General features: G+C 33.8%; 2 protein-coding genes across 11 annotated transcripts; both read left to right on the top strand.

The window, feature by feature from the left end:
* Positions 1-2,208: 2,208 nt before the first annotated feature.
* LOC105634921 (uncharacterized) lies at positions 2,209-7,442 on the top strand. The gene is made up of 7 exons (XM_012217879.4): positions 2,209-2,960; positions 3,691-3,998; positions 4,090-4,821; positions 5,323-5,451; positions 6,116-6,319; positions 6,421-6,621; positions 6,984-7,442. The coding sequence occupies exons 1-7, from the start codon at positions 2,687-2,689 to the stop codon at positions 7,104-7,106; spliced, it is 1,971 nt and encodes a 656-aa protein (XP_012073269.1). The 5' UTR covers positions 2,209-2,686; the 3' UTR covers positions 7,107-7,442.
* A 2,166-nt stretch (positions 7,443-9,608) lies between these two features.
* Positions 9,609-19,899, top strand: LOC105634920 (nucleic acid binding protein). 10 transcript variants are annotated; one of them, XM_089719152.1, is made up of 13 exons: positions 9,614-9,798; positions 11,096-11,499; positions 12,665-12,833; positions 14,875-14,967; positions 15,089-15,408; positions 15,842-15,868; positions 17,105-17,197; positions 17,535-17,613; positions 17,694-17,817; positions 18,315-18,420; positions 18,521-18,637; positions 19,434-19,516; positions 19,654-19,899. In XM_089719152.1, the coding sequence occupies exons 2-12, from the start codon at positions 11,146-11,148 to the stop codon at positions 19,491-19,493; spliced, it is 1,542 nt and encodes a 513-aa protein (XP_089575278.1). In that variant the 5' UTR covers positions 9,614-9,798; positions 11,096-11,145; the 3' UTR covers positions 19,494-19,516; positions 19,654-19,899. The 10 variants fall into 10 exon arrangements, with proteins under 10 accessions (XP_089575309.1, XP_089575313.1, XP_089575278.1 ...); XM_089719172.1 differs by having other exon boundaries at positions 9,614-9,803; positions 17,700-17,817; positions 18,330-18,420; XM_020679605.3 differs by having other exon boundaries at positions 9,614-9,803; positions 18,330-18,420.
* The last annotated feature ends 200 nt before the right edge of the window (positions 19,900-20,099 follow it).

Here is a 20,099-nt window from a genome sequence, read left to right as displayed (position 1 = left end):
TGGAAATAGATAAAATGTTGGCTAAATTTTTACATCTGTTGTTAGGAAATTTTACCTAAATATTAATTCCGAAAATAAAACCAAAAAAAAAAAAAATTAACCCCTTTCACTCTTTTTTTAGTTTATATCATAAGTGTTCTAATATATTAGTTTAAATTTAATTTTATTTGCATCGACATTCTCCTGTATATAAGAAAAACCTTCGATAATGATTTTTTCCATCCATAAAAATCCTAACAATGATTTTCTCTGTCCAGAAAAGTCAAAGATTTGACTTCTGTTTAACAGACCAAAATCATAGTAACCTCTTTATCTTTGCTAATTAACGTTAAGATTAATTTAAATAATTTTTTTAAGAAAAATAAATGGTTGTAAGGGTACAGCTCAGAGCTGCACCGTTAATGAATTCAAAGAATAAAAAGAAAAAAGAAAGAGAAAATTCAATCGTTACTGGTTCTGTACTGGTGGGAGGCAACGTGGAAGAAAGACAGGGTATAGACAGAGTGGGACCGGGTAGTGATGTCGACGTGACCCGGGTTCAGAGGAGCAATGGTTTTTAGATTTCTGGTCCCGACCACGATCTTCAAATTCTCCGCTTGCCATTCCGCTATAACGGTCACCTTCTCTTCATTAATTTTGTTCCTGCCGTCGCCCGCCGCCCCCACAACAATGACCTGAAATATTCAAATTCCATATTGCCATCCAATCCTATAAATAATTAAACAGCAATCTTAAGCAAAAAGATTAATGGCGTTTTCTCTAATTTGTACAGGCAATTTCATAACACTCGACTATGGAAATTTTTATCTTATCGGCCAGTATGGCAGTTTTTTGGCCGGTGATGGAAACAGCACCAACACAAAGTGAAAATATTAAAAATTTTGGCTCTATTTGGGTTGCAATGTCACAAACAAAGGAGGATTTTAAAAATATTGTACGGCTTATTAATTATGACTTGAAATTACTATTTACCCAAAAAAATGATTGAAATCTTTTTCAAAAAAAAAAAAAAAAAAATATATATATTGAAATAAAATTCTAAAACAAAAGATGGGAAATTCATTATTATTGTTGTCCATGATAATTGATTCTTGTTTTGTCTAGAATTATTTGATATTTTTTTTAAGAATATCTGTCAATTTTTTTAATCAAGTATTAAGGAGTATTAATTTGAAAAAAATAATTTTATTCAAGACATTAAATTTTATCTACATTATTCTAATTCTAATATATTAATACTGAAAGCTACTTTCAGTAAGAATTAAATGAAAAAAGTTATTGAATACATATTAAGGGTGGTTTGATTTAATTATTCATCACCAACCGATGTTAAAACATAGAATGATGATGTAATATAACTATTAATAATATATATATATATATATATATATATATATATATATATATATATATCATGTGATATATGATATGTGTATATGTATATATATAATTTGTAAAGTTGATATATTATTTTCTATTTTAATGTATTATATAAATAAAGAACGTTAACTAAATTTCAAAATAATATTGCACAAAATATTATTTTTTAAGTAAACATGAATAAAATGATAAAAGTATTAATTTGAAAAAAATATTTATAGTTATTTTTATGAGGTTAACGAAGTTTAAATATGACGTAAATACAAATTAACTACTCGCCGGGATGAAATGATCAATGATTTACAATAGATCAGCTGAATGAGTTGAAACAAAAAGCCTTTTTAATTAAATAAATTAAAGAATTATGAGATTATTTGTATTCTCAAAAGGAAAATGGCCTACAATTTAGAATAAATGAAAGAGGCAAACAAGTCTATCTTCATGGAACAAATAATTTTTTTAATTTAACCTTTATTTTAACTAGACATAATTTAATTATTTTTTAATAACTTAAAAAAGAAAACCAGAAAGCAGCGTACCAATTAATAAGATGAAAGGACTAAACTGAAAAAAAAAGGGTATTTCAGTCCCAGCACCAAAAAGCTGACAGATATGAACCAGACCGGAATCAAGTGCTGTCAGATAAAAAAAATACTGTACTATTTATTTATGAAATTAATCATGGTTTTCCAGCAGTTAATTTTTAATTTTTGAGTTAATATTTTAATTTATTAAAATAACGATACAAACAAGTAACGAAAAGAAAAAAAAAAAAAAAAACCGATACACCGTGAAGGGTATAGAGAGAGAAAGAGATAAGACGAGGAGAGAGAGATTAAAAGAGTAGAAAATAAAATATTCAAAAACAACACACAGATACACAATACATAAACACAATACATAAACACAGCACTAGAAGGTTAATTTTCAAAACAAGGAAGAAACCGAATCAACAAAGACCGAGAGCTCTCTCTTTCTTTTTAGGTGCCATTGAAACCCTATCAACAGAAGAAGACGCTTTTCATTCGGTCAGGAATCAATTAGTCCATTGAATCGAAATTTCTCTTCTGCCCCGCCTTCTCTCGCTCTCTCCATCGCCGGAGAGGTTGATCCCAACTTAGAATGGCAAACGAAACGCCGCCTGATCACAACCTTCAACATCTCCAATCTGCTAGGGTTTCAAGTCCAACATAACGTTAAGAGCGGAAAACGAATTCGTTTTTTTTTTTTTACTAGTCTGGAAATTAATTTCTTTTTGTAAATATTATTTGAATCGGACGGGGTGTTACAAGTAGAACAACGCCACATGGCGCCGGCTAAAGGATGTGTGTTAGTGTTGGATAAAGCCAGGAGGTGTATACGGACGGTGATCTTCATGGTAGCGATGGTTGCATCGCTGCTTGTTTCTTCTATGCCGGTGCTGGTGGCGATTGGAGATGTATTGGTGCCGTGCGTTTTGGTTTCGAGTTTTACTTGTTTGAGTTGCTATGGATTTAAGGAGCATTTGCACAGATACGCCCTTAAGAGTTCCTTGACGGATATTCCTCTCGTTTCCGTAGTCAGATCTCTTATCATCATCTGTACGTTTTTGTCTTCAGAACTTATTTTTCTTTTCTGTCATTGTAATGATTTTTTTCTTGAAATATATAGATTTAACGTTTGTTTTGCAGGAATCAAATTTGAATTTATATTTTATCCTTTCGAAAAATCTTTATTATTCTTTTGCTTGTTCATTTGATTTTTTTTAAATGTTCTAATTTAACTATTGATTTTGAGAATTGAGAGGAGGGGGAGTTTTAATTTGCTGTGTTTTAATAGTTACAGAAATGGAAATTTCTAACTTTTATCAATAATAAACAATGTTTTAACAATATTTTTTGTCCTTTTATGGACATCAAGTGTGATGACTGCATTTATTTTTCCTATTTTGCGCTTTTGATATTATTGGACTTTATTTTTGGTTTCTGAGAAATTGAGCAGATGCGTTTATTTTTTAGGTAATGTATAGTGGGAAAGAAGGTATTCTGGAGTTTAAGTTTTACTCCTCCTTAATACCTGGAAAGGGATTGGAACCTAGTCATCAGATGACATTGTCTTCTTGTAACATATTTCAAAAGCTGATAAATGCTCTTCTGAGTTATACAAAAGTCACAGTAGATTTTTGATTGATTATTTTTTCTAGCATATAGTAATCATAGTTGAGCAGATGAGCCTTTTGTGGATGTTGAGTTAAAGTTGATATGTCTGTTGTGGTAGTATTTATTATTTGCTGTCTAATTTCTGTGCATGTTTGTTTTCCAACGATTGCAGGTGTTTATTTGATGTGTGATGCTCCTGCTCTTTCACATGGCCCTTACCTTGGAACTGTGACACTCTGCTCTGTTGTTTCAGTTCTTCTTCTTTCAGTTAAGGCTTGTGTTTTCACCATGAATTCTCAAATTGAGGCTCAAGCTTCGTCTTCCCTTTCAAGACAAAAACTTCATTTGAAGAAGTCGTGGGGAATGCCTGTCTTGTTTCTGTCATCAGTGGTTTTTGCTCTTGGCCACACTGTGGTTGCTTATAGAACTAGCTGCAGAGCACGGAGAAAGCTTTTGTTTCACCGAGTTGACCCAGAAGCTGTAAGTTATTCTTTTGGTTGATGATAGCCTCTACTAAAATTCAATATATAAATATTTGCTTTTCTTGCAGCTAATTAAACTCAAATTGCAGGTGCTGTCTTGTAAAAATGTTTTCTCTGGTTACCAGAAGGTGCCACGATCTCCCACTCCTACTGCAGGAAGAACACCTAAAAGCGACAGTGAAATGAGGCGAAAGCCTTTTGGCATGGTTCATGATGAAGGGGAACTACCTATCAGATTGCTTGCTGATATTGACAGCTTATTCCTTACATGTCAAGGGCTTACAATCCACTACAAGCTATGCTTGCCTGGTTCACCCCCTCGTTCTTTATCTTCTGCAGCATTTTTTGAGCCTTCTCCTGGCTGTAGCTCACCAAAGATGACAGTTGGAAGGCTAAAACTTGAAAGGCAGCCATTCAACATGTTGAAAACACAGCATAATCTTCATAGAAGTTATAGCAATCAGTTTCATAGCTCTTCTCTGTATGCTCCACTATTGGATGTGTCTCCAACTTCTCCTGTTCTTTCTGAAGAAATTCCTGTTCTGACCCTAGATGCTGCTTGTGAGGAGAATGAAATGAGTACAGTGAACTGTGGATCTTCCGAGCAGGATATGGTGGAAAGTGGCCAGTTTGGTATTGTTTTAGTTCATGGCTTCGGTGGAGGAGTCTTCTCATGGAGGCATATGATGGGGGTTCTTGCCAGGCAAGTTGGTTGCATGGTTGCTGCTTTTGATAGGCCTGGTTGGGGATTAACATCTCGGCCTCGTCGGAAGGATTGGGAAGATAAAGAATTGCCGAATCCATATAAGCTTGAAACTCAGGTTATTTACCTATGCTATTCTGTAGTTCTATGCAAATAGTGCAATAGTGGGTAGGAGATCAAATGAAGATAAAGTTCTGTAAGCATTTTGGATAGACCCAACTGCCCAACTGTACTTTTGTCGATGTCATGCAATATCACACAGTATAGACAATAAACAAATGTATGAAGATACTATGCACTACTGAATTTGATTTCATTGCATTAGAAATATCCCTCTAGTTTGATTTTACTATTGCCATTCATAGTTTTTAAATTATTATTTGAATGTGGATGTAAATTATGGTATAGTTTTCTTCTAGTACTATCTCCTATTAGCTTGGGAGTGAGAAGACTTAGTTGTTGTTTTCTTTTAATAAGCAGTTTTGCATAGTTGCAATGAATTGATTTTGCAGAACTTCAATGGACACCCATCTGCTATTTTCATGACGTTATTTTGTCTTTTTCATTGTGAGAGTTAATTGTTTTATTTAAAGTTCGTTTCTGTTTTTACATTTTTCAGGTTGACCTGCTTCTTGCCTTCTGTTCTGAGATGGGATTTTCCTCAGTACTGCTTGTTGGTCATGATGATGGAGGCTTGCTTGCTCTGATGGCTGCACAAAGACTTCAAACATCAATCAATTCTTTCAATGTACGTAAGATTTCTTTGTTTTCAACAGACATTTTTCATTAATTGAAAATAAGTTGTGGTTTAGATTAAAAACGCAATATTAGAATTTGGGAAAAACTGCGATGCAAGTCCAACAACAGAGAATAGAATGCTTGTTTTTTCCACAACCTGGTCTGCACTGGGTTTTACGAGAGATGTGATAGAGATGAGTTCTGAAGGATCTTGGGGCTTGCATTACACTTACTGGAAAGATGGAGCTAATAAGGATCTTGGCAGCTTTTGTTTTATTTGTTATGACTTTGTTTGGCATTTACACTTGTTCATGCTATCTGTTTCTCTTCGACTTTCATATTCTTTTAATGCTTTGTCATGTTATCAGTTTTTGCTTGGTTGATTTTTTCATTCTGTAAATAAAAGTTTGGACAGGATATTTTTAAAAAAGAGAATGGAAAAAAAATCCTGCTTTAGCACTTATATTTATTTTTAGTTTGTCGATGAGCTTGATATTTTTATTATGTGGTCTTGTTATTATTATTTACTTTCAACTAATTTTACAAATTTAGACTATGACAGGAGAACATTGCAAACTGATTATTAAATAACGATAGACACCAGTTGTAATTTTGGGTATTTGGTTGAGATGTCTGTACTTTTCTCATTTCCCATATGATTGCGCATCATGCAGGTAACAATAAAATCGATAGTATTGCTAAATGTTAGTTTGTCAAGAGAAGTGGTTCCTGCCTTCGCTAGGATACTCCTTCGCACTTCACTCGGGAAGAAACACCTCGTTCGCCCTCTTCTTCGGACAGAAATTGTTCAAGTGGTGAACAGGCGTGCATGGTATGATGCAACCAAGCTTACACCAGAGACTTTAAGCCTGTACAAGGTATGCTTGTGTCTAAGTTAATTGAATACAGTTCTTTGCTTTTAAAATTCAATACGCTGCGACATCTTTGCATTTGTTTGGCTGACCCGGTGTGCTGTCAGGCCCCATTATATGTGGAAGGTTGGGATGAAGCACTCCATGAGATAGGTAAATTGTCGTGTGAGACTGTCCTTTCACCACAAATTTCTGCATCATTGCTGAAGGCAGTAGAAGACATGCCAGTTTTAGTCATCACAGGTGCTGAAGATGCCCTTGTCCCTCTTAAATCATCCCAAGCTATGGCTTCAAAACTTGTAAATTCTGTAAGTTTCTTTCTCCCCTTCTCTGTTTCATGGGTTCCTATGGTACTGAAGTATTTAGACAAGAGCGAATCCACGAAAAAGCTAAGTGCTAAAAAAAGCAACTTTATATTGTTTCTGATTATTGTTTCTTTATCTCACAGAAAGATTAAATCCCTAATCCATTTATTTTATTGGTATTTATGTTTCTTTGCTTTGTTGAATATTTAGAGGCCATTACAGAAATCCAAATAGCATGCAATTGAATCACATAAAATCAAATCTGATACCTAGAGTAGTGCTAATCAGATGAAATCAAAATGAAGAAGTTCGAAACTGGAAATATATCACTTAATTGATTGTTGTTTTTGTTTATTTCCATGCAGAGACTGGTCGCCATTTCTGGATGTGGGCATCTTCCACACGAAGAGTGCCCCAAGGCATTACTTGCAGCTATGTCCCCGTTCATAAGCAGACTATTGTTGCAAACAGATTTGGAGAACCAATAGGATACCCTTTCTTTTTTTAACTTATCGATTAGGCTTGTATCTTGTTTAGGTTTTTTGTTTTTTTTTTTTTTTTTTTTAAATCCCTTCCTCCCTCTCTTTCTTCTTCTTCTCTTTTTTTACCAAGCAATTTACCCTAGAGAGGGATTAATGTTTATGCCTTTTCTTTAGGGGGTATTTTTGGTGTTCTATTTTCAAGCCTTATCCAAGCCCTGATTCCCCAGGGTTTATAGCTTCCTCATTTTGTAATTTTTTAAAAAATATTTTCTCTTATAATTTTTCCTTGTGAAGATCCAAGCAATTGAAAGCATGTGGAAAGTTGCTGCTGTTCCTGTTGAACTGAACTAGTCTTACCTTCTGTGTAAATAGATCTCTTTTTCTTCCCTTTTTTTTTTACTTTTATTCTTTTTCAGGGTTGCGGGATTAGATTTATGCCATGGGTATTATAAATCACAACTAGGTTCAGGAATATAATAATGTATCGGGTTTATTCAATGAGCGTTCGTTGTCGTTTAAAAATAATTTCAAGACAACATTTCCCAAGAAAAAACACGTTCAAGAAAAGGGAGTGTGGCTTACATGCTCGACCTGAGGAAACAGTATTGGACAAGAAATTTTGCAGACATAAATTATGAGCAACTAGTCTAATCGAAAATCGAATCTGTCTGTACTCAGGTAGAACTGCATTTTTTACAGTACAGTGGGCCGTGGGAAATGGTCCCCCAATATTACCTAATTAATTGTTGAATATTTTGTTGTGCATTTCAATTTCAATCACAATACAGACAGTATCACAATTTCTTTTTCTTTTTTTTTTAATATTCCTGGAGGATCTGTTAAACGAAATGGATATTTATTATTTTTGGTGTTTGATTGTATGAGAAATTATGGCTTAGGTGAATAAAAGAAAAAAAAAAAAAAGATGAAAGATGATTCAAAATTAATACATTTCAAGGATATTTTGAAAATTTAAAATCTATTGAACATGAATATTAATATTATGAAAAAAGATTTTAAACGGATTTTGGGTTGGGTTGCTGTATCAAAATTTATAAGCAGATATTATAAAATTTTAAAGGAATTTGAGATGGGAAGTGAGTATCAAAATTTATAAACGGATATATTATATTATATTATTAAGAGATTTGAAATAGACGTGAGTATTGAAATTTATAAGATGTAGGTGAGTATTGAAATTTATAAACGGGTCTGAATGTGGATAGTAGCCAATCAAACTTCCATCTCTAATCGAGTAATTGTAATCAAATTTACTTGTATCTTCACGACTGACGAGTGATTGGTCAAACATTCTGCCACTGCACGTCTTGTACGAGCGGGTGAGACAGCGGTTTTCCTCAGCTCATCCATTCCATTTCCATACAGTGTAGGTTCACAAGAATTCGTCTCCTATCGTCCTCAACGAACCGCCGCGTCCCACGTCCTAGTCGCTTCCGCATTCGGATCGTTCTTTATTTGTTCTCTGCCAGAAGTTTGGGTTTCAGTAAGTGAGAAAATACTCGGCCTCACCCGCCTATGTTCATTTCATATGCACCACCTAATCATCCCTTTTCTATTTTCGTTATTGTTTTATCTTTTCTTTTCTAATAAAAAATATCAATAATAATTTGAATTTCTTTGCGCATATAGACTTAGTTCAAAATTCCCTTAAAAATAAATTTTAATATTTTTATTCATATTTTGTTACAATAATTTTCTTAAGAACTCAAATAAATATATAAATAAAGTTGATTAATTTTTCTTTTATAATAACTTAAACTACATCATTATGACAAAAACTTCACTATTTTTCCTTTTAAAAAACTCTTGTTAATGTTCTCGGAAAATTTTTTTAAAACATTGTTAACTATTTAAAATTTTTTCAACTAAGCCAAAAAAATAAGAATCCCCGTAATAGTCAATTTAATAATAAATGAATTCTAAATATAATTTATTTATACAATTGGCTCCCGGATTTCGTTCCGCAATTAGAAGAAGATCGCTTCGGAGGTCGCTATGGCGTGGCTGAGTGTAGAGCAATCCGCCCGCACAGCCTTTGATCAGTAGATTATTTAGAACTTCCGAAGATGGGAAAGGTCTTCCGAACTAATTTTTTATTTATTCGAAATAAAGGATAAAAATAATATGAAATTAAATTTCAAAAATAATTTTCTCAGCAATTCAAATAAATTCACAAATAAGTTCATCAATATTTATTTTCCTTTTATTGTTTATCATATATAATGTCATTAAATAGGTTGATTGGCCTACAGCTAATCCAGGTGTAGGACTCCCCCCTCCCAAAAAACAAAGCAAGTCTTCTTTTTCTGCAACGACACAGTCGCTATAATAAAGGGTTGCCATCTTTGGTATGAGAAGCACATGAGACTATTTTCCTTAAAAACAAAAAAGACAAAATAGTGTATTACACGCTCCCAAAACCGGCGCGTCAAAGAAAATACAAATAGAAAACCTGAAAGGCGCCCTTTGACACACTGCTCTGTTAAGAGTGCATCACAATAGTACGGTCCTTCAGTTGCCATTTTGAGTGAAGGTGAGCACCCTGCACCATCCACAGCGTATTTTAGCATCATCTTTGCATTTAAACATATACATACGCTTTGCTCTGTTCGATTATCGAGGGGGAAGCGCTGTGGTCGAGATTTTGGTGCTATAGCTTCTTTGCATTTTCTACTTGGTAAGGTAAGTCCCTCTGTTTGGAATCATCTCCATTGTTTGTTTCTCTTTGATTCTTCACTTTGGAACTTGCTTAGGTAAAAACGTGTTTGCTTTCTTCGTGGCGTTTGATTTTCTTCTACATAAACCTATCTCTCTGCTTTCCTTTCTTTTCTTTGCGACATTATGGGTTTATTTCTGTGTTTTAATATATTAGAATTTTCATTTGCATGCAAATGAATGATTTCCATCCATAGCTTTTTGGTTTAATTTCATTCGTAAACATTGAACTTTATTGTTTAATTTCAGTATGGTAACTGTATTTCAATTTGTATCAGCATAATCACTCAATTTTAATTTTGTTTCATTGTTCTTCCAATTTTTGTTGTTAAATTTTGTTGAAGGCTATGGCATTCTTGCTGTCACATTATGAAAATATTTTGTTTATTATTATTGTATTATGTTGCAGTCTTTTTTGGTTTTAGAAGTATGGCTTAGATAGGTTAAGTATGAGATAAGTTACGAAGGGGAAAAAGTATGGGCAAGTATGGGATTGACAGCAAACCATACCTGTGGTACTTCAATCTTTTTGTATTTAAGTGTGAAACTTGATCAATGAATTATGCTCACTGTGCAACTTCTATTTCATAATGTTTTTCATAATCCTTCTCCGTTGAAGTCTAAAATCTGCAGATTCTTTACTGCAGAATTTGTTTTGTAAAAGTTCTGCAGATAATGTTATTTTCTCCTTCACTTCTTTGCCCAAAACTCCATCAAAATTTTTGTGGAGGTTGAGCCAGTTTTTTTATGCGATGACTAAGTATGTCAATACTATAGCTTATAAATTTACATTACAAATATTTTACTAGGTTGTTTATCTTTGAAATATGGTTGAAATTGGATGATTTTTTTCAAACTAATTGAAGTTTAGGGACTATGTTAAAATTAGTAACGCAGAAATTAGACAGTTGCTTTCTAACCAAGCTTCAAATTTCTATCCTTATTATAAGTTTTAACTTAAATAAATGAAATTAAACATTATGTCTACATGTCTTGCTTCCTTATATTCAATTCGTGGGCTAAATATTTAAGAAAATGAATTATTGTATTTAGTGAAAATCTGAATCACCTATAGTTATGCCTTTCATATTGTATTATCGTTCTTTGACTTTCTAATCCTCATTTCATTTTTTTTTTTTTACCCTATAATTCAAAATTGACTTTGATGTGCAACTACATTGCATATACAAACATTTTGTGTGTGTATAATTGTAGCTTATTAAGGATACTTATATTTCTTTCCATCATTGGTTTAATAGGTCTACACCTGATAGCTGACTAAATATTCCTATTGGGAGACAAAGGCATTATGTTGCTTCATAAAGACCCAAATGGAGAAAAGGCTCATATTTTTAAGTGGGGTGTCAAAAGGGGAGTTGGTCGAACGAACAAAGATATCCACTTTTACGAGTCATTTACTTACCATGGTGTGGAATACTTTCTTTATGATTGTGTTCATTTTCAAGACATTGGCACTGTTGAGAGTTATATTGGCAAGCTTGTGAAAATATATGAGACTCCAACACATGAAAAGAAAGTAAAGGTGGTATGGTTCTTTCGTCCTGGTGAAATACGTAATTTTTTAGGAGATTATGAGCCAAGGTGGAATGAGATATTTTTAGCATCTGGCGAGGGTAAAGGTCTTTCCAACATTAACCATTTGGTAAATCATTTGCCAATCACATCTAGTTTGTACCTTCTTTTGTGTTCACTACCTGTACTTTTGCATGTGATGTCTAGTTATTCTATTTTGTGCTTTATCTACGTTATGATGTTACTGAGAAGCTATATGCAGTTGGCATTGTAATTAAGAAATTTTCCTATGGTAGACAAGTTTCTGGATTATATAGTTTTTGGCAATCGTGAATTAGTTTTGAGTTTTGAACAATATGCTAGTATTGTTTTGTTTTTTATAGTCAAGGCTTTTATTTGAGAGGGATTGGATGTTATTTTTGTGAATCATGCATGAGGGGGATGATAAGGTACGAAAGTCCCATAACTAATCTCTAATAAATAGAAAAATATGGAGTCCATGCACCCATGGGAAGATGCATGATCTAATATTTAGGTTTTGGGGGTAGCGTTGATACATATACTCACTTCTAATTGTTAGTGCTTGAGACAATCTTTTTATTTTTGAAAATGAGGCGCTAAAGAACATGACTTCTTGCTATTCATTGAGGTATGGTTTAAAATTTTGATGAGAAAAATCTTTCCTATTTGCATGGGAGAGCAACGCCTCATGTGTGTGAATGATTTTTTCTTATATGGTGTAAGACTTCTTTTATTGGGTATTTCCTGTTTGAGTGAGGAGTTATATTGGATTAGAGGAACTGTCTCTAATAATAAGAGCATTATAAATATGAGTTCTTTGGATTTTCTAATCTGAGTGAGAGGTTGAGGTCCAATAGGAAGGGCCTCTTGGCCATTCTGAAGTGGCTTGGGTTATCAAGAAAGAATCTAAGCTCTCAAAGTTTGATTTTCTACAAAGTAGGTTTGGATTTTTTTTTTTTTTTTTTTTTTTTTTTTTTTTTTTTTTTTTTTTTTTTTTTTTTTTTTTTCATCTTTGGCTTGCAGGAAAAAGTTATAGTTAGTTGGATTTCCTTTTTACCAAAAACCTATATAATTCTAAGTAATTTGCAAATAAAGCATTTGTTTAACATTTGCTCAAAATTGATGATAATTATTTTGCTTCTAGAGTATTAATCTCTATGTAATGGCTCTTCTTCTTTATTTTTATATTTAAATGTATACTGTAATAAGTTATTAGTCATATCTATCTTGAAGGGCCTAAAATTGGTTGTGTTTTTGGATGTTGCTCATTTCAGGAAGCCATTGTCGATAAATGCAATGTTATTTGTGCATCATCTGACAAGAGAAATCCTCAACCAACTGAGCAAGAGTTAAAATTGGCTGAGTACATTTTCTATTGTTCTTTTGATGTCAGAGAATGCAAAATACTGAAGAACTTTGCAGATCATATAGATGGAATCAAAGGTTAGTTATTAAAATTTTTAACAAATTATTATCAGGTAGTTGGAAAAAAATAAAGGATTTTATTTCCATCAATTTTTTGTTTCAAATTTTTCTGATTTGCAATTATGATCTTTTATCAAAATTTTATTACTTTTTGCATGGGTATGATTTAGGTTATTTTGGTGATGTTATAGCACTTTTTTAACTATCAACAATGAGACGTTCAAATAAACATATACTAGCTGGACCCTTTGTTGCAATGCAAGGTACTGTTATCACGAACATTTTATCAAATCAAACTTGCTTATCAGCTGCTTCTAAAATTTTTGAAGTCAAACATGTTTATTTAACTCAATAAACAAGCTTAGGTTAACTTTTACCAAGCTTGTTTTTAGGAGTTTTTTTGTTAAGTCTACTGATTTGCTTACACCCCAAGGTATAATTAATAAAATTTCAACAAATCTTGAATGAAATATGACCTATATGAATGCTATTAAAAATAGTAAGAGACTAAATTAGAACGGGGATTTTGGTAAGTTACTTGACTATGCATGCAACGTTTGAAAAATAATGAACTACTAGCCTTTATCAAATAAATGATGTGTATGTTTTGAGAATGACCCTTGGTACAATAACAAAGTTTGTCTTTTGTGAATGGAAGGTCACAAGTTTGGGTCGTGGAAACAACATTTAGTAAGAAAGTTGAGGGAAGTTTGAAAATGCTTGGTCTACCGCTCCGGAATGCTCGCAAGGCAAGAAGCATCATGCATTGGGAAACTCGTTTCTTCGTGACCTTTTTTCTTTTTACTTAATTTCTTATACTAACAAGAGGGTGAATTTGGTGTAAGGGTAAAGTTACTCCACTTTTGACCTAGAGGTCATGGGTTTGAGCCACGGAAATAGCCTTTTTACAAAAAAGCAGGGGAAGTCCTCCCCAGAGCCCACACACGTGGGATGCTTCGTGAGCTAGGTTGCCCTTCTTATACTAACAAGTTGATTTACACTCCAAGTGCTTACTCATCTCTATCTATTGATTAACTTGTAGTTACACACGCATGGCTATTCTGTATTCTCAAAACTGTGGCACTAGTATTTTAGTAAAGTTTGTGCTTTTCTTTTACCATAAACCAAATAAGAGTTTTTGGGGTTTGAAAGCTTAAGGCATTGCTCATATGTAACATGGTATTTTGTTTTTGCTCATTGTATGAGCTTTTTATTTTTAATTTTTTCTTTCATTACATTTTTTCGGTTTTGGTTAGGTTGTTGAGAAACAGAAAGTATCACCTGAGCCAAGAACCTTACAATTAGATTTGATATATAAGTTTTCATTTTTCAAGTAATGAATAATTAGAATTTCTTCATGTCGTCTTCCTGAAGCCCCTGTTTTTCATCATGGGAGGAGTGTAATTATGGATTGAGGAAAGAGGAAAACAATCTGAAAGAGAAAAAGATAAGTAAGAAAGTAGCAGAAACATTGTAATGTTGTGGTTAGGTAGCCAACTCTATGCTTTTTATGTAGGTAATAGATCTTTTTCATAATATTATTCATGATCAGAGGTAATCATTTCAATTTTTTTACAGCAGACGAGAAAATAAAATCCTTTTCTTATGCTCGATACTCTAGCTTTTCACCACAATCTCAGTGCAAGGCCTGGTTGCTTGTGACCCAGTACTGCAATGTCCTCCAGCTTTATTTGCGTGTGAGGAGGTGTGCTGGAAGTATTTATATGGGGAATGTCCCTTTATTTCTTAAATCACCACACCTTTATATTCAAGTTTTTGACTGAAAACTTTGTACAACTTCAAAGGGGCCCAAACCATTGCACTTAGACTATCTAATTCACTGAACTAATACCTTGAAGAATGATGTAATGTCTGGCATATCTATATATCACTTTCAAACAGTGAAATGGCAGGTTACACATTCTTGAACTTTTATATATACATTTTGTCAGGAGTTACACTGTCTTGCAAGATACAAAAGAAGCATATATTAATGATTTGATGATTTATTATTGGTTATTGATTGTGAGAAAAATTTAAAGATATTTATGTTCTACAGTGGAACATTTTTTCAACAAAACAAAAGATAAGGTCATCTCCCAGCCAACTCTCAAGCTAGTTGTGAAAGGGAATGGTCATGAAGTAAGAAAGGGTAAGAGCAGCAGCAGTTTCTCAGTGGTTAAAGTTCTTTTTGATAATCCTTTCATATGTAGCAGTTGCACTTTTAAACTCAAGTTATTAGGCAAAATTACCTTTATTCAATATCTGTACAGAATCCAAGGAGGTCACAGCTGTTTTAGGTGAGCAAGAAGACATTTCCTATGAGCATGCCATTTTGAGCCGCAAAAGTCCTAATGACAGTGGTGGAACTGGTCCTAGCAAAATCCCATGCAGCCAAGTTGATGATAAAGCTAAAAAAGTTAGATCTTACAGGGATTCCTTTACTTTTGATACATCAAATATCCAGCCTCATAAGAAGAGAAAGTTATCTCAGGGTGAAAGGGAAGGAACTGTTTCTAACAAAGTAGGCCCTCGAGTTGCACTAGATAGGGGTGCCAAAACTGTCGGCAAGGTTACTACAAGACCAGACTCTGTAAGTTTTAACCAGGGTCTCCGCTTTTATGGCAGTCATATTTTTCGGAAAATATTTTTGGGGGTGTTGTAGAGTAATTAATATTGCTTTTCTTAAAAGGATATGTTATATAATTTAAGTATTTCTGAACCTGTTATACTATGGATAGATGAAGATTATCCATAATGATATTTGAATGGAAAAAAAGACAAAAGAAGTTATTTGAACTATATTTCCACTTGAAGATATGTTAATTAACTGCTGAGAATCTTTTTGCCCCTGGATAGTTATAATGGTTCATCTTGACCTTGATAGTAAGTTCTATTCTCTGGTCTTCTTCAAAAGCAAAATAATATGTTAAGACATTTTCCTACTTAAAACTTGCAAATTTTTTACTTAACTCATTTACGATTTTTGTGATTAATCAATTTCGTTTTCTAACCTACATTTGCAGGATAAAAGACATTGGTTCAAGGAAACAGTAAGTATCTTTTATGTCCCCGTTGACTTCCTCTTGACATTTGACCATTCTCTTAAATGGAAAAAAAATGCTTTTTCCCGTTTGAAAAGCCATTCTGTGCTGGTTCTTTAAAGCTTCCAATGATCATAGACTAAAATAAATATAGCAAATGGAAGAAAAAAGGAGAAAGGGAAACTTCAGTATAGAGTATATGCAGTAATAAGACTAACAGAACAGTTGTCGGCAGATGGAAGTTTTTGAACCCACAAAATCAATTTTTTCTAAATTTTATTTTATTATATTATTTTATGAAGGAGATCTTTACGTAGTTCTTAATTAATTTGCATTGTACACAGTAAGAGTTATATTCAGGTCTTCTAAGAAATTACCTCTGTCAATTACTATCCTCTCATCTAATGCATGATTTTTGGTGGTCTGAACTTGCACATACTTTTGTAAGACTTTCATTTTTAGTATTACTTAAAGGACATTTATTTATTTGATTGGAGAAGTCAATACCTGTTGATAAACATTTGTACTATCTCTGAGACCTCATTTATGTGCAAAACCACGTCAGTCTCTTGCTCTGTAGGATTTATGAAAATTTTGCAAGTAAGACACCAATGCCTTGAGATTTTTGATTTATTCAAAAGTAGAACGTGATGTGTTTATTATGCCTGGGAATATTAATAGGATAAATTATAAGGGGAGGTGATAATCCAATGCCAAAACTTTTACTTTATTTGATTGATTGTATGAGAACTGGTGAAGTGGGTATCATTGGTACCTCTGATGTACGATAGTGCTTTATGATCTATCTAGCACCTCCTGACCTCAGTCGACAGACAACAATAGTGAGCCTGTAAAAGTTGACCAACTGGTCATATGGATTTGGTTTTTGCATCAAAATTTCCGGGATGTCATGTTACTGGTGTAACCGAGTAGGAGATTCTATTTCACAGCGAGGACAGCCCAGCTGCTCCTATAGCAATATTAACATTTTATTGAATATGGATTTGTGTGCAGAAGTTTTTAGGACTTGTGACTGGCGGGTTCTCTTTATGCAGAACTAGTCTGCCTAGCATTGTCAATTTGTCAAGTCTATATCATAAAAATGATAAGTTACAGCTCTCGTTCAAGCTTAAAATTTAATATGTGCAAATCTTGCCATATTTTATATATGTTATTATTATTATTACTACTATTGCTATTACTGTTACTACTACTATTGCTATTACTGTTACTTTCCTTATTTAGACCTGGGGAGACAAATTGCGGATGGCTGAAGAAGCAGGTACCTTGGTTTTGCTTGAAAATTTGGATAGATCCATCACATCATCAGAAATAGAGGTATGAATGATGGTTCGCAATGCCAACGACTCTTTCTTCATGGAAAGTTATCTGCAGAATTTGTTGTCTTCATCTTCAGTGTTGCCATTGTTTTTGGTTTAGTACTCTTGGTTTCAACTCATGCAACTACTTGAACATTTGATTTACAATTATCACCCCATGTTGTGAATAGTAATTTTGATGTGCATGTCATTGCACTCGAAATCATATTTACCTTTATGGCTAACGTTTTTTGGACATACTCGACATACCTGAATTTGGTGACAATGTAGATGCTGGGGAATGATATTTTCCCTCCTGTGATGTGGTCCTCATTCATATTTCTCTTCTGCTTCAGGATCTGCTTTTGCATGCACTTAACCAAAGGGTTCAGGCAAAGGTGATCCATCACAGTACTTTCTCTAGCCCACAGAATGGTAAATGCATTCATCTAATCAATTATTTGGTAGTTCATCTTAAATTTATAAGTTGTAAGCTAAATATGCAAAGGTAACAGATTCAGGACTGGTATTGTCATATGCCATAACAGGTAAATGTTTAGTTATATTTGAGTCAAAAGATGCAGCTGACTCCTCAGTATCCAAGCTGCAGAGGAGCTGCCTAATGATGGCTGGAGGGAGGTACTCTTTGTGTTGGTCTCTTTACATTCTATCTCATTTCCCCTCTTTGTTTATGATTCTTGAAGTTCTTCTTGGAAGCAACTTAATAACTCTGGATGATTCACACATTTAGTCAACAGGCCATTGATCCATAAAGTAGAACTTGAATATTCTGTAATAGATTAAAAACATATCTGACTGACAACAATTTTTTATTGGCCTGTCTTTGTTGATGAAGTTCAAGATCCTGTAGCATTTCAATTAGTTGGTCTAGAAATTATCCTCAAGGTTTCATTGTATTCTGTTAAATGCATGAAGCCTGAGTTCTTGAGAATTAATGAAGCAAACTTAAATTGATCCTCATCAATGACAACGAGGATATATGAAGAAAATAACAATCAACACTAGTACATTGAGCATGCATATTTGATTTCTATCCAGCAATACAATTTTTAGATTGGTAGTGTATCAAATTCAATATCATTATGATGTACTTGCGGCTTTCGCTTTATTTGTAGACCTCTTGTTTGTAGCACGTTTTCTCTGAGGGATCCTGCTAAACCTGCCACATTCATGGGCCATATCTGTCTTTCCAGAATCAAGCGAAGGCAATCCGAAGAGATGGTAATGAATATCACCAAGCAGTTTATATTTTCTTTCCTTGTACTGCAGGTAACATTTCATTATTAATAGACTACCTCCTCTTCTTTCTCTCTTTCATAAGAGAAAAGCAGTGTCAACATCACACTTTTCCCAGCCCAATACCGTGGAACATGTTATGGCAATGGACTGGCGCGTGCTACAGGAGAAGTCTGATAATTGGTGGAAGCAATTACACATGGTGCTTTACACTATCCTAACTTTCGATTTCCATTGTGCTTGCACTTGTCATATGTACACATATTGATGTGTGTCTCTGTGCACGTGCATGTGTGAATGAGAGTGAAAGAGAACCTTCTCTTGAATTCCTCAAGAGCATTTTGTTGGATGTGTACGTCATCGAGCTTACTATTTGGATATGCATCTTCCATTCCTATATCATATGCCAAATATCATGCAATGTGTTGAATGATTGTTACCATTTCTTCATTTGATATATGGCTGGTTGAAGTGGTGTCATAGAGCCTTAAATCATGATACATAAAAAAAAATACATGATTGATGAATGCGAGAGTCAACTTTATGTTGGTCTATATTTCATTTAGACATTTTTAAATTCTCCAATTTATACTCTCATTGACTAGTAGAATTTTTAATGTACAGATGGGATATTTATGAATTTCTCTTCAACCTGCAATTTGCATTCATGAAATGATTGGTTGGGAATCAAATTAAGTTGTTGGTCTGAATGTTCTACATTTTACAAAAATTGAGATAGTTGTACGAGAACTACAACTGCCCACCTTGTGCAACTTGATCTTGATGTATCACAAGTGAGCCTCTGTATATATTATCTGTGCAGACGATATGTACCCAGTGAAATTTTCAGCTTGACCTGCATTTGTGCAGAATGTTCGACCAAACTTGCCTTTGATTAACCTCAAAAACTAATTGTTCACTCTCTACTGCTAATTTCTACATGTGTTTATTGCTAATAATGTTGAACTTTACTTTTCTCTTCATTTGCTCTTCTGCAGAGGCAAGCGAAGGAAATAGAAGATGCGCGGAACCAGCTAAGAATGAATTATGATAACTAGCCAAGTTAAATTAGGGAGCATTGGTAAGCACATATATCAGGGGGTTGATAAATGAAAATCTGTGCTTTTGATGATTAGGACTTTGCTATGTTACTCATGCATCTGCTTCAACTTTGATGATGTTCCATTTCATCATAATAAACAACATTCTATTTTGCAGGGAAATTTTTGATGTTTTTGGAATTATGGAGGGCATACAAGGGTTTTTTTTTTTTTGGCTTCACTGATAGGACAAGCGGAAATTCCTAAATGGTAGGGTGTAGTTTAGAAAGGCACATTGATTCTGGTGATTGCTTCTTTCACCTCGATTTCCTGTCAGGTACTTCAACAATCTTGAAAACCTCTCTATGTATAGCATGTTAGAACGGACAAGGTGTTAATTCAACAATGCAATTTTATCCTGGTACTTGAAGACTTGCCAATTTTAGTTGTGGAATGGGGGTTGCGTTCATAAAACCACGATGAGACTGCCCCGAGGGGTTGCGTTCATAAAACCACGATGAGATGAGACTGCCCCGAGGGGTTGCGTTCATAAAACCACGATGAGACTGCCCCGAGACAAAATCTCGGCACCGTATTGTCCCTGAAACCTTGTTAACTTAACGA

This window comes from Jatropha curcas, chromosome 1 (genome assembly GCF_041381405.1).
Source record: "Jatropha curcas cultivar XTBG-Jc1 chromosome 1, XTBG_Jcur_1.0, whole genome shotgun sequence".
Taxonomy (NCBI): domain Eukaryota; kingdom Viridiplantae; phylum Streptophyta; class Magnoliopsida; order Malpighiales; family Euphorbiaceae; genus Jatropha; species Jatropha curcas.
Note: the sequence above shows the minus strand (reverse complement) of the source record. Positions and strands in the feature narration are given on the sequence as shown.

Coding starts and splice junctions, on each gene's coding strand:
- LOC105634921 (XM_012217879.4), top strand. CDS start 2,687: ATGGCGCCGGCTAAAGGATGTGTGTTAGTGTTGGATAAAGCCAGGAGG. Junction 5,452..6,115: donor CATCAATCAATTCTTTCAAT/GTACGTAAGATT, acceptor CGCATCATGCAG/GTAACAATAAAATCGATAGT. Junction 6,320..6,420: donor AGACTTTAAGCCTGTACAAG/GTATGCTTGTGT, acceptor GTGTGCTGTCAG/GCCCCATTATATGTGGAAGG.
- LOC105634920 (XM_089719152.1), top strand. CDS start 11,146: ATGTTGCTTCATAAAGACCCAAATGGAGAAAAGGCTCATATTTTTAAG. Junction 11,500..12,664: donor TTTCCAACATTAACCATTTG/GTAAATCATTTG, acceptor TGCTCATTTCAG/GAAGCCATTGTCGATAAATG. Junction 17,198..17,534: donor TCACATCATCAGAAATAGAG/GTATGAATGATG, acceptor CTTCTGCTTCAG/GATCTGCTTTTGCATGCACT.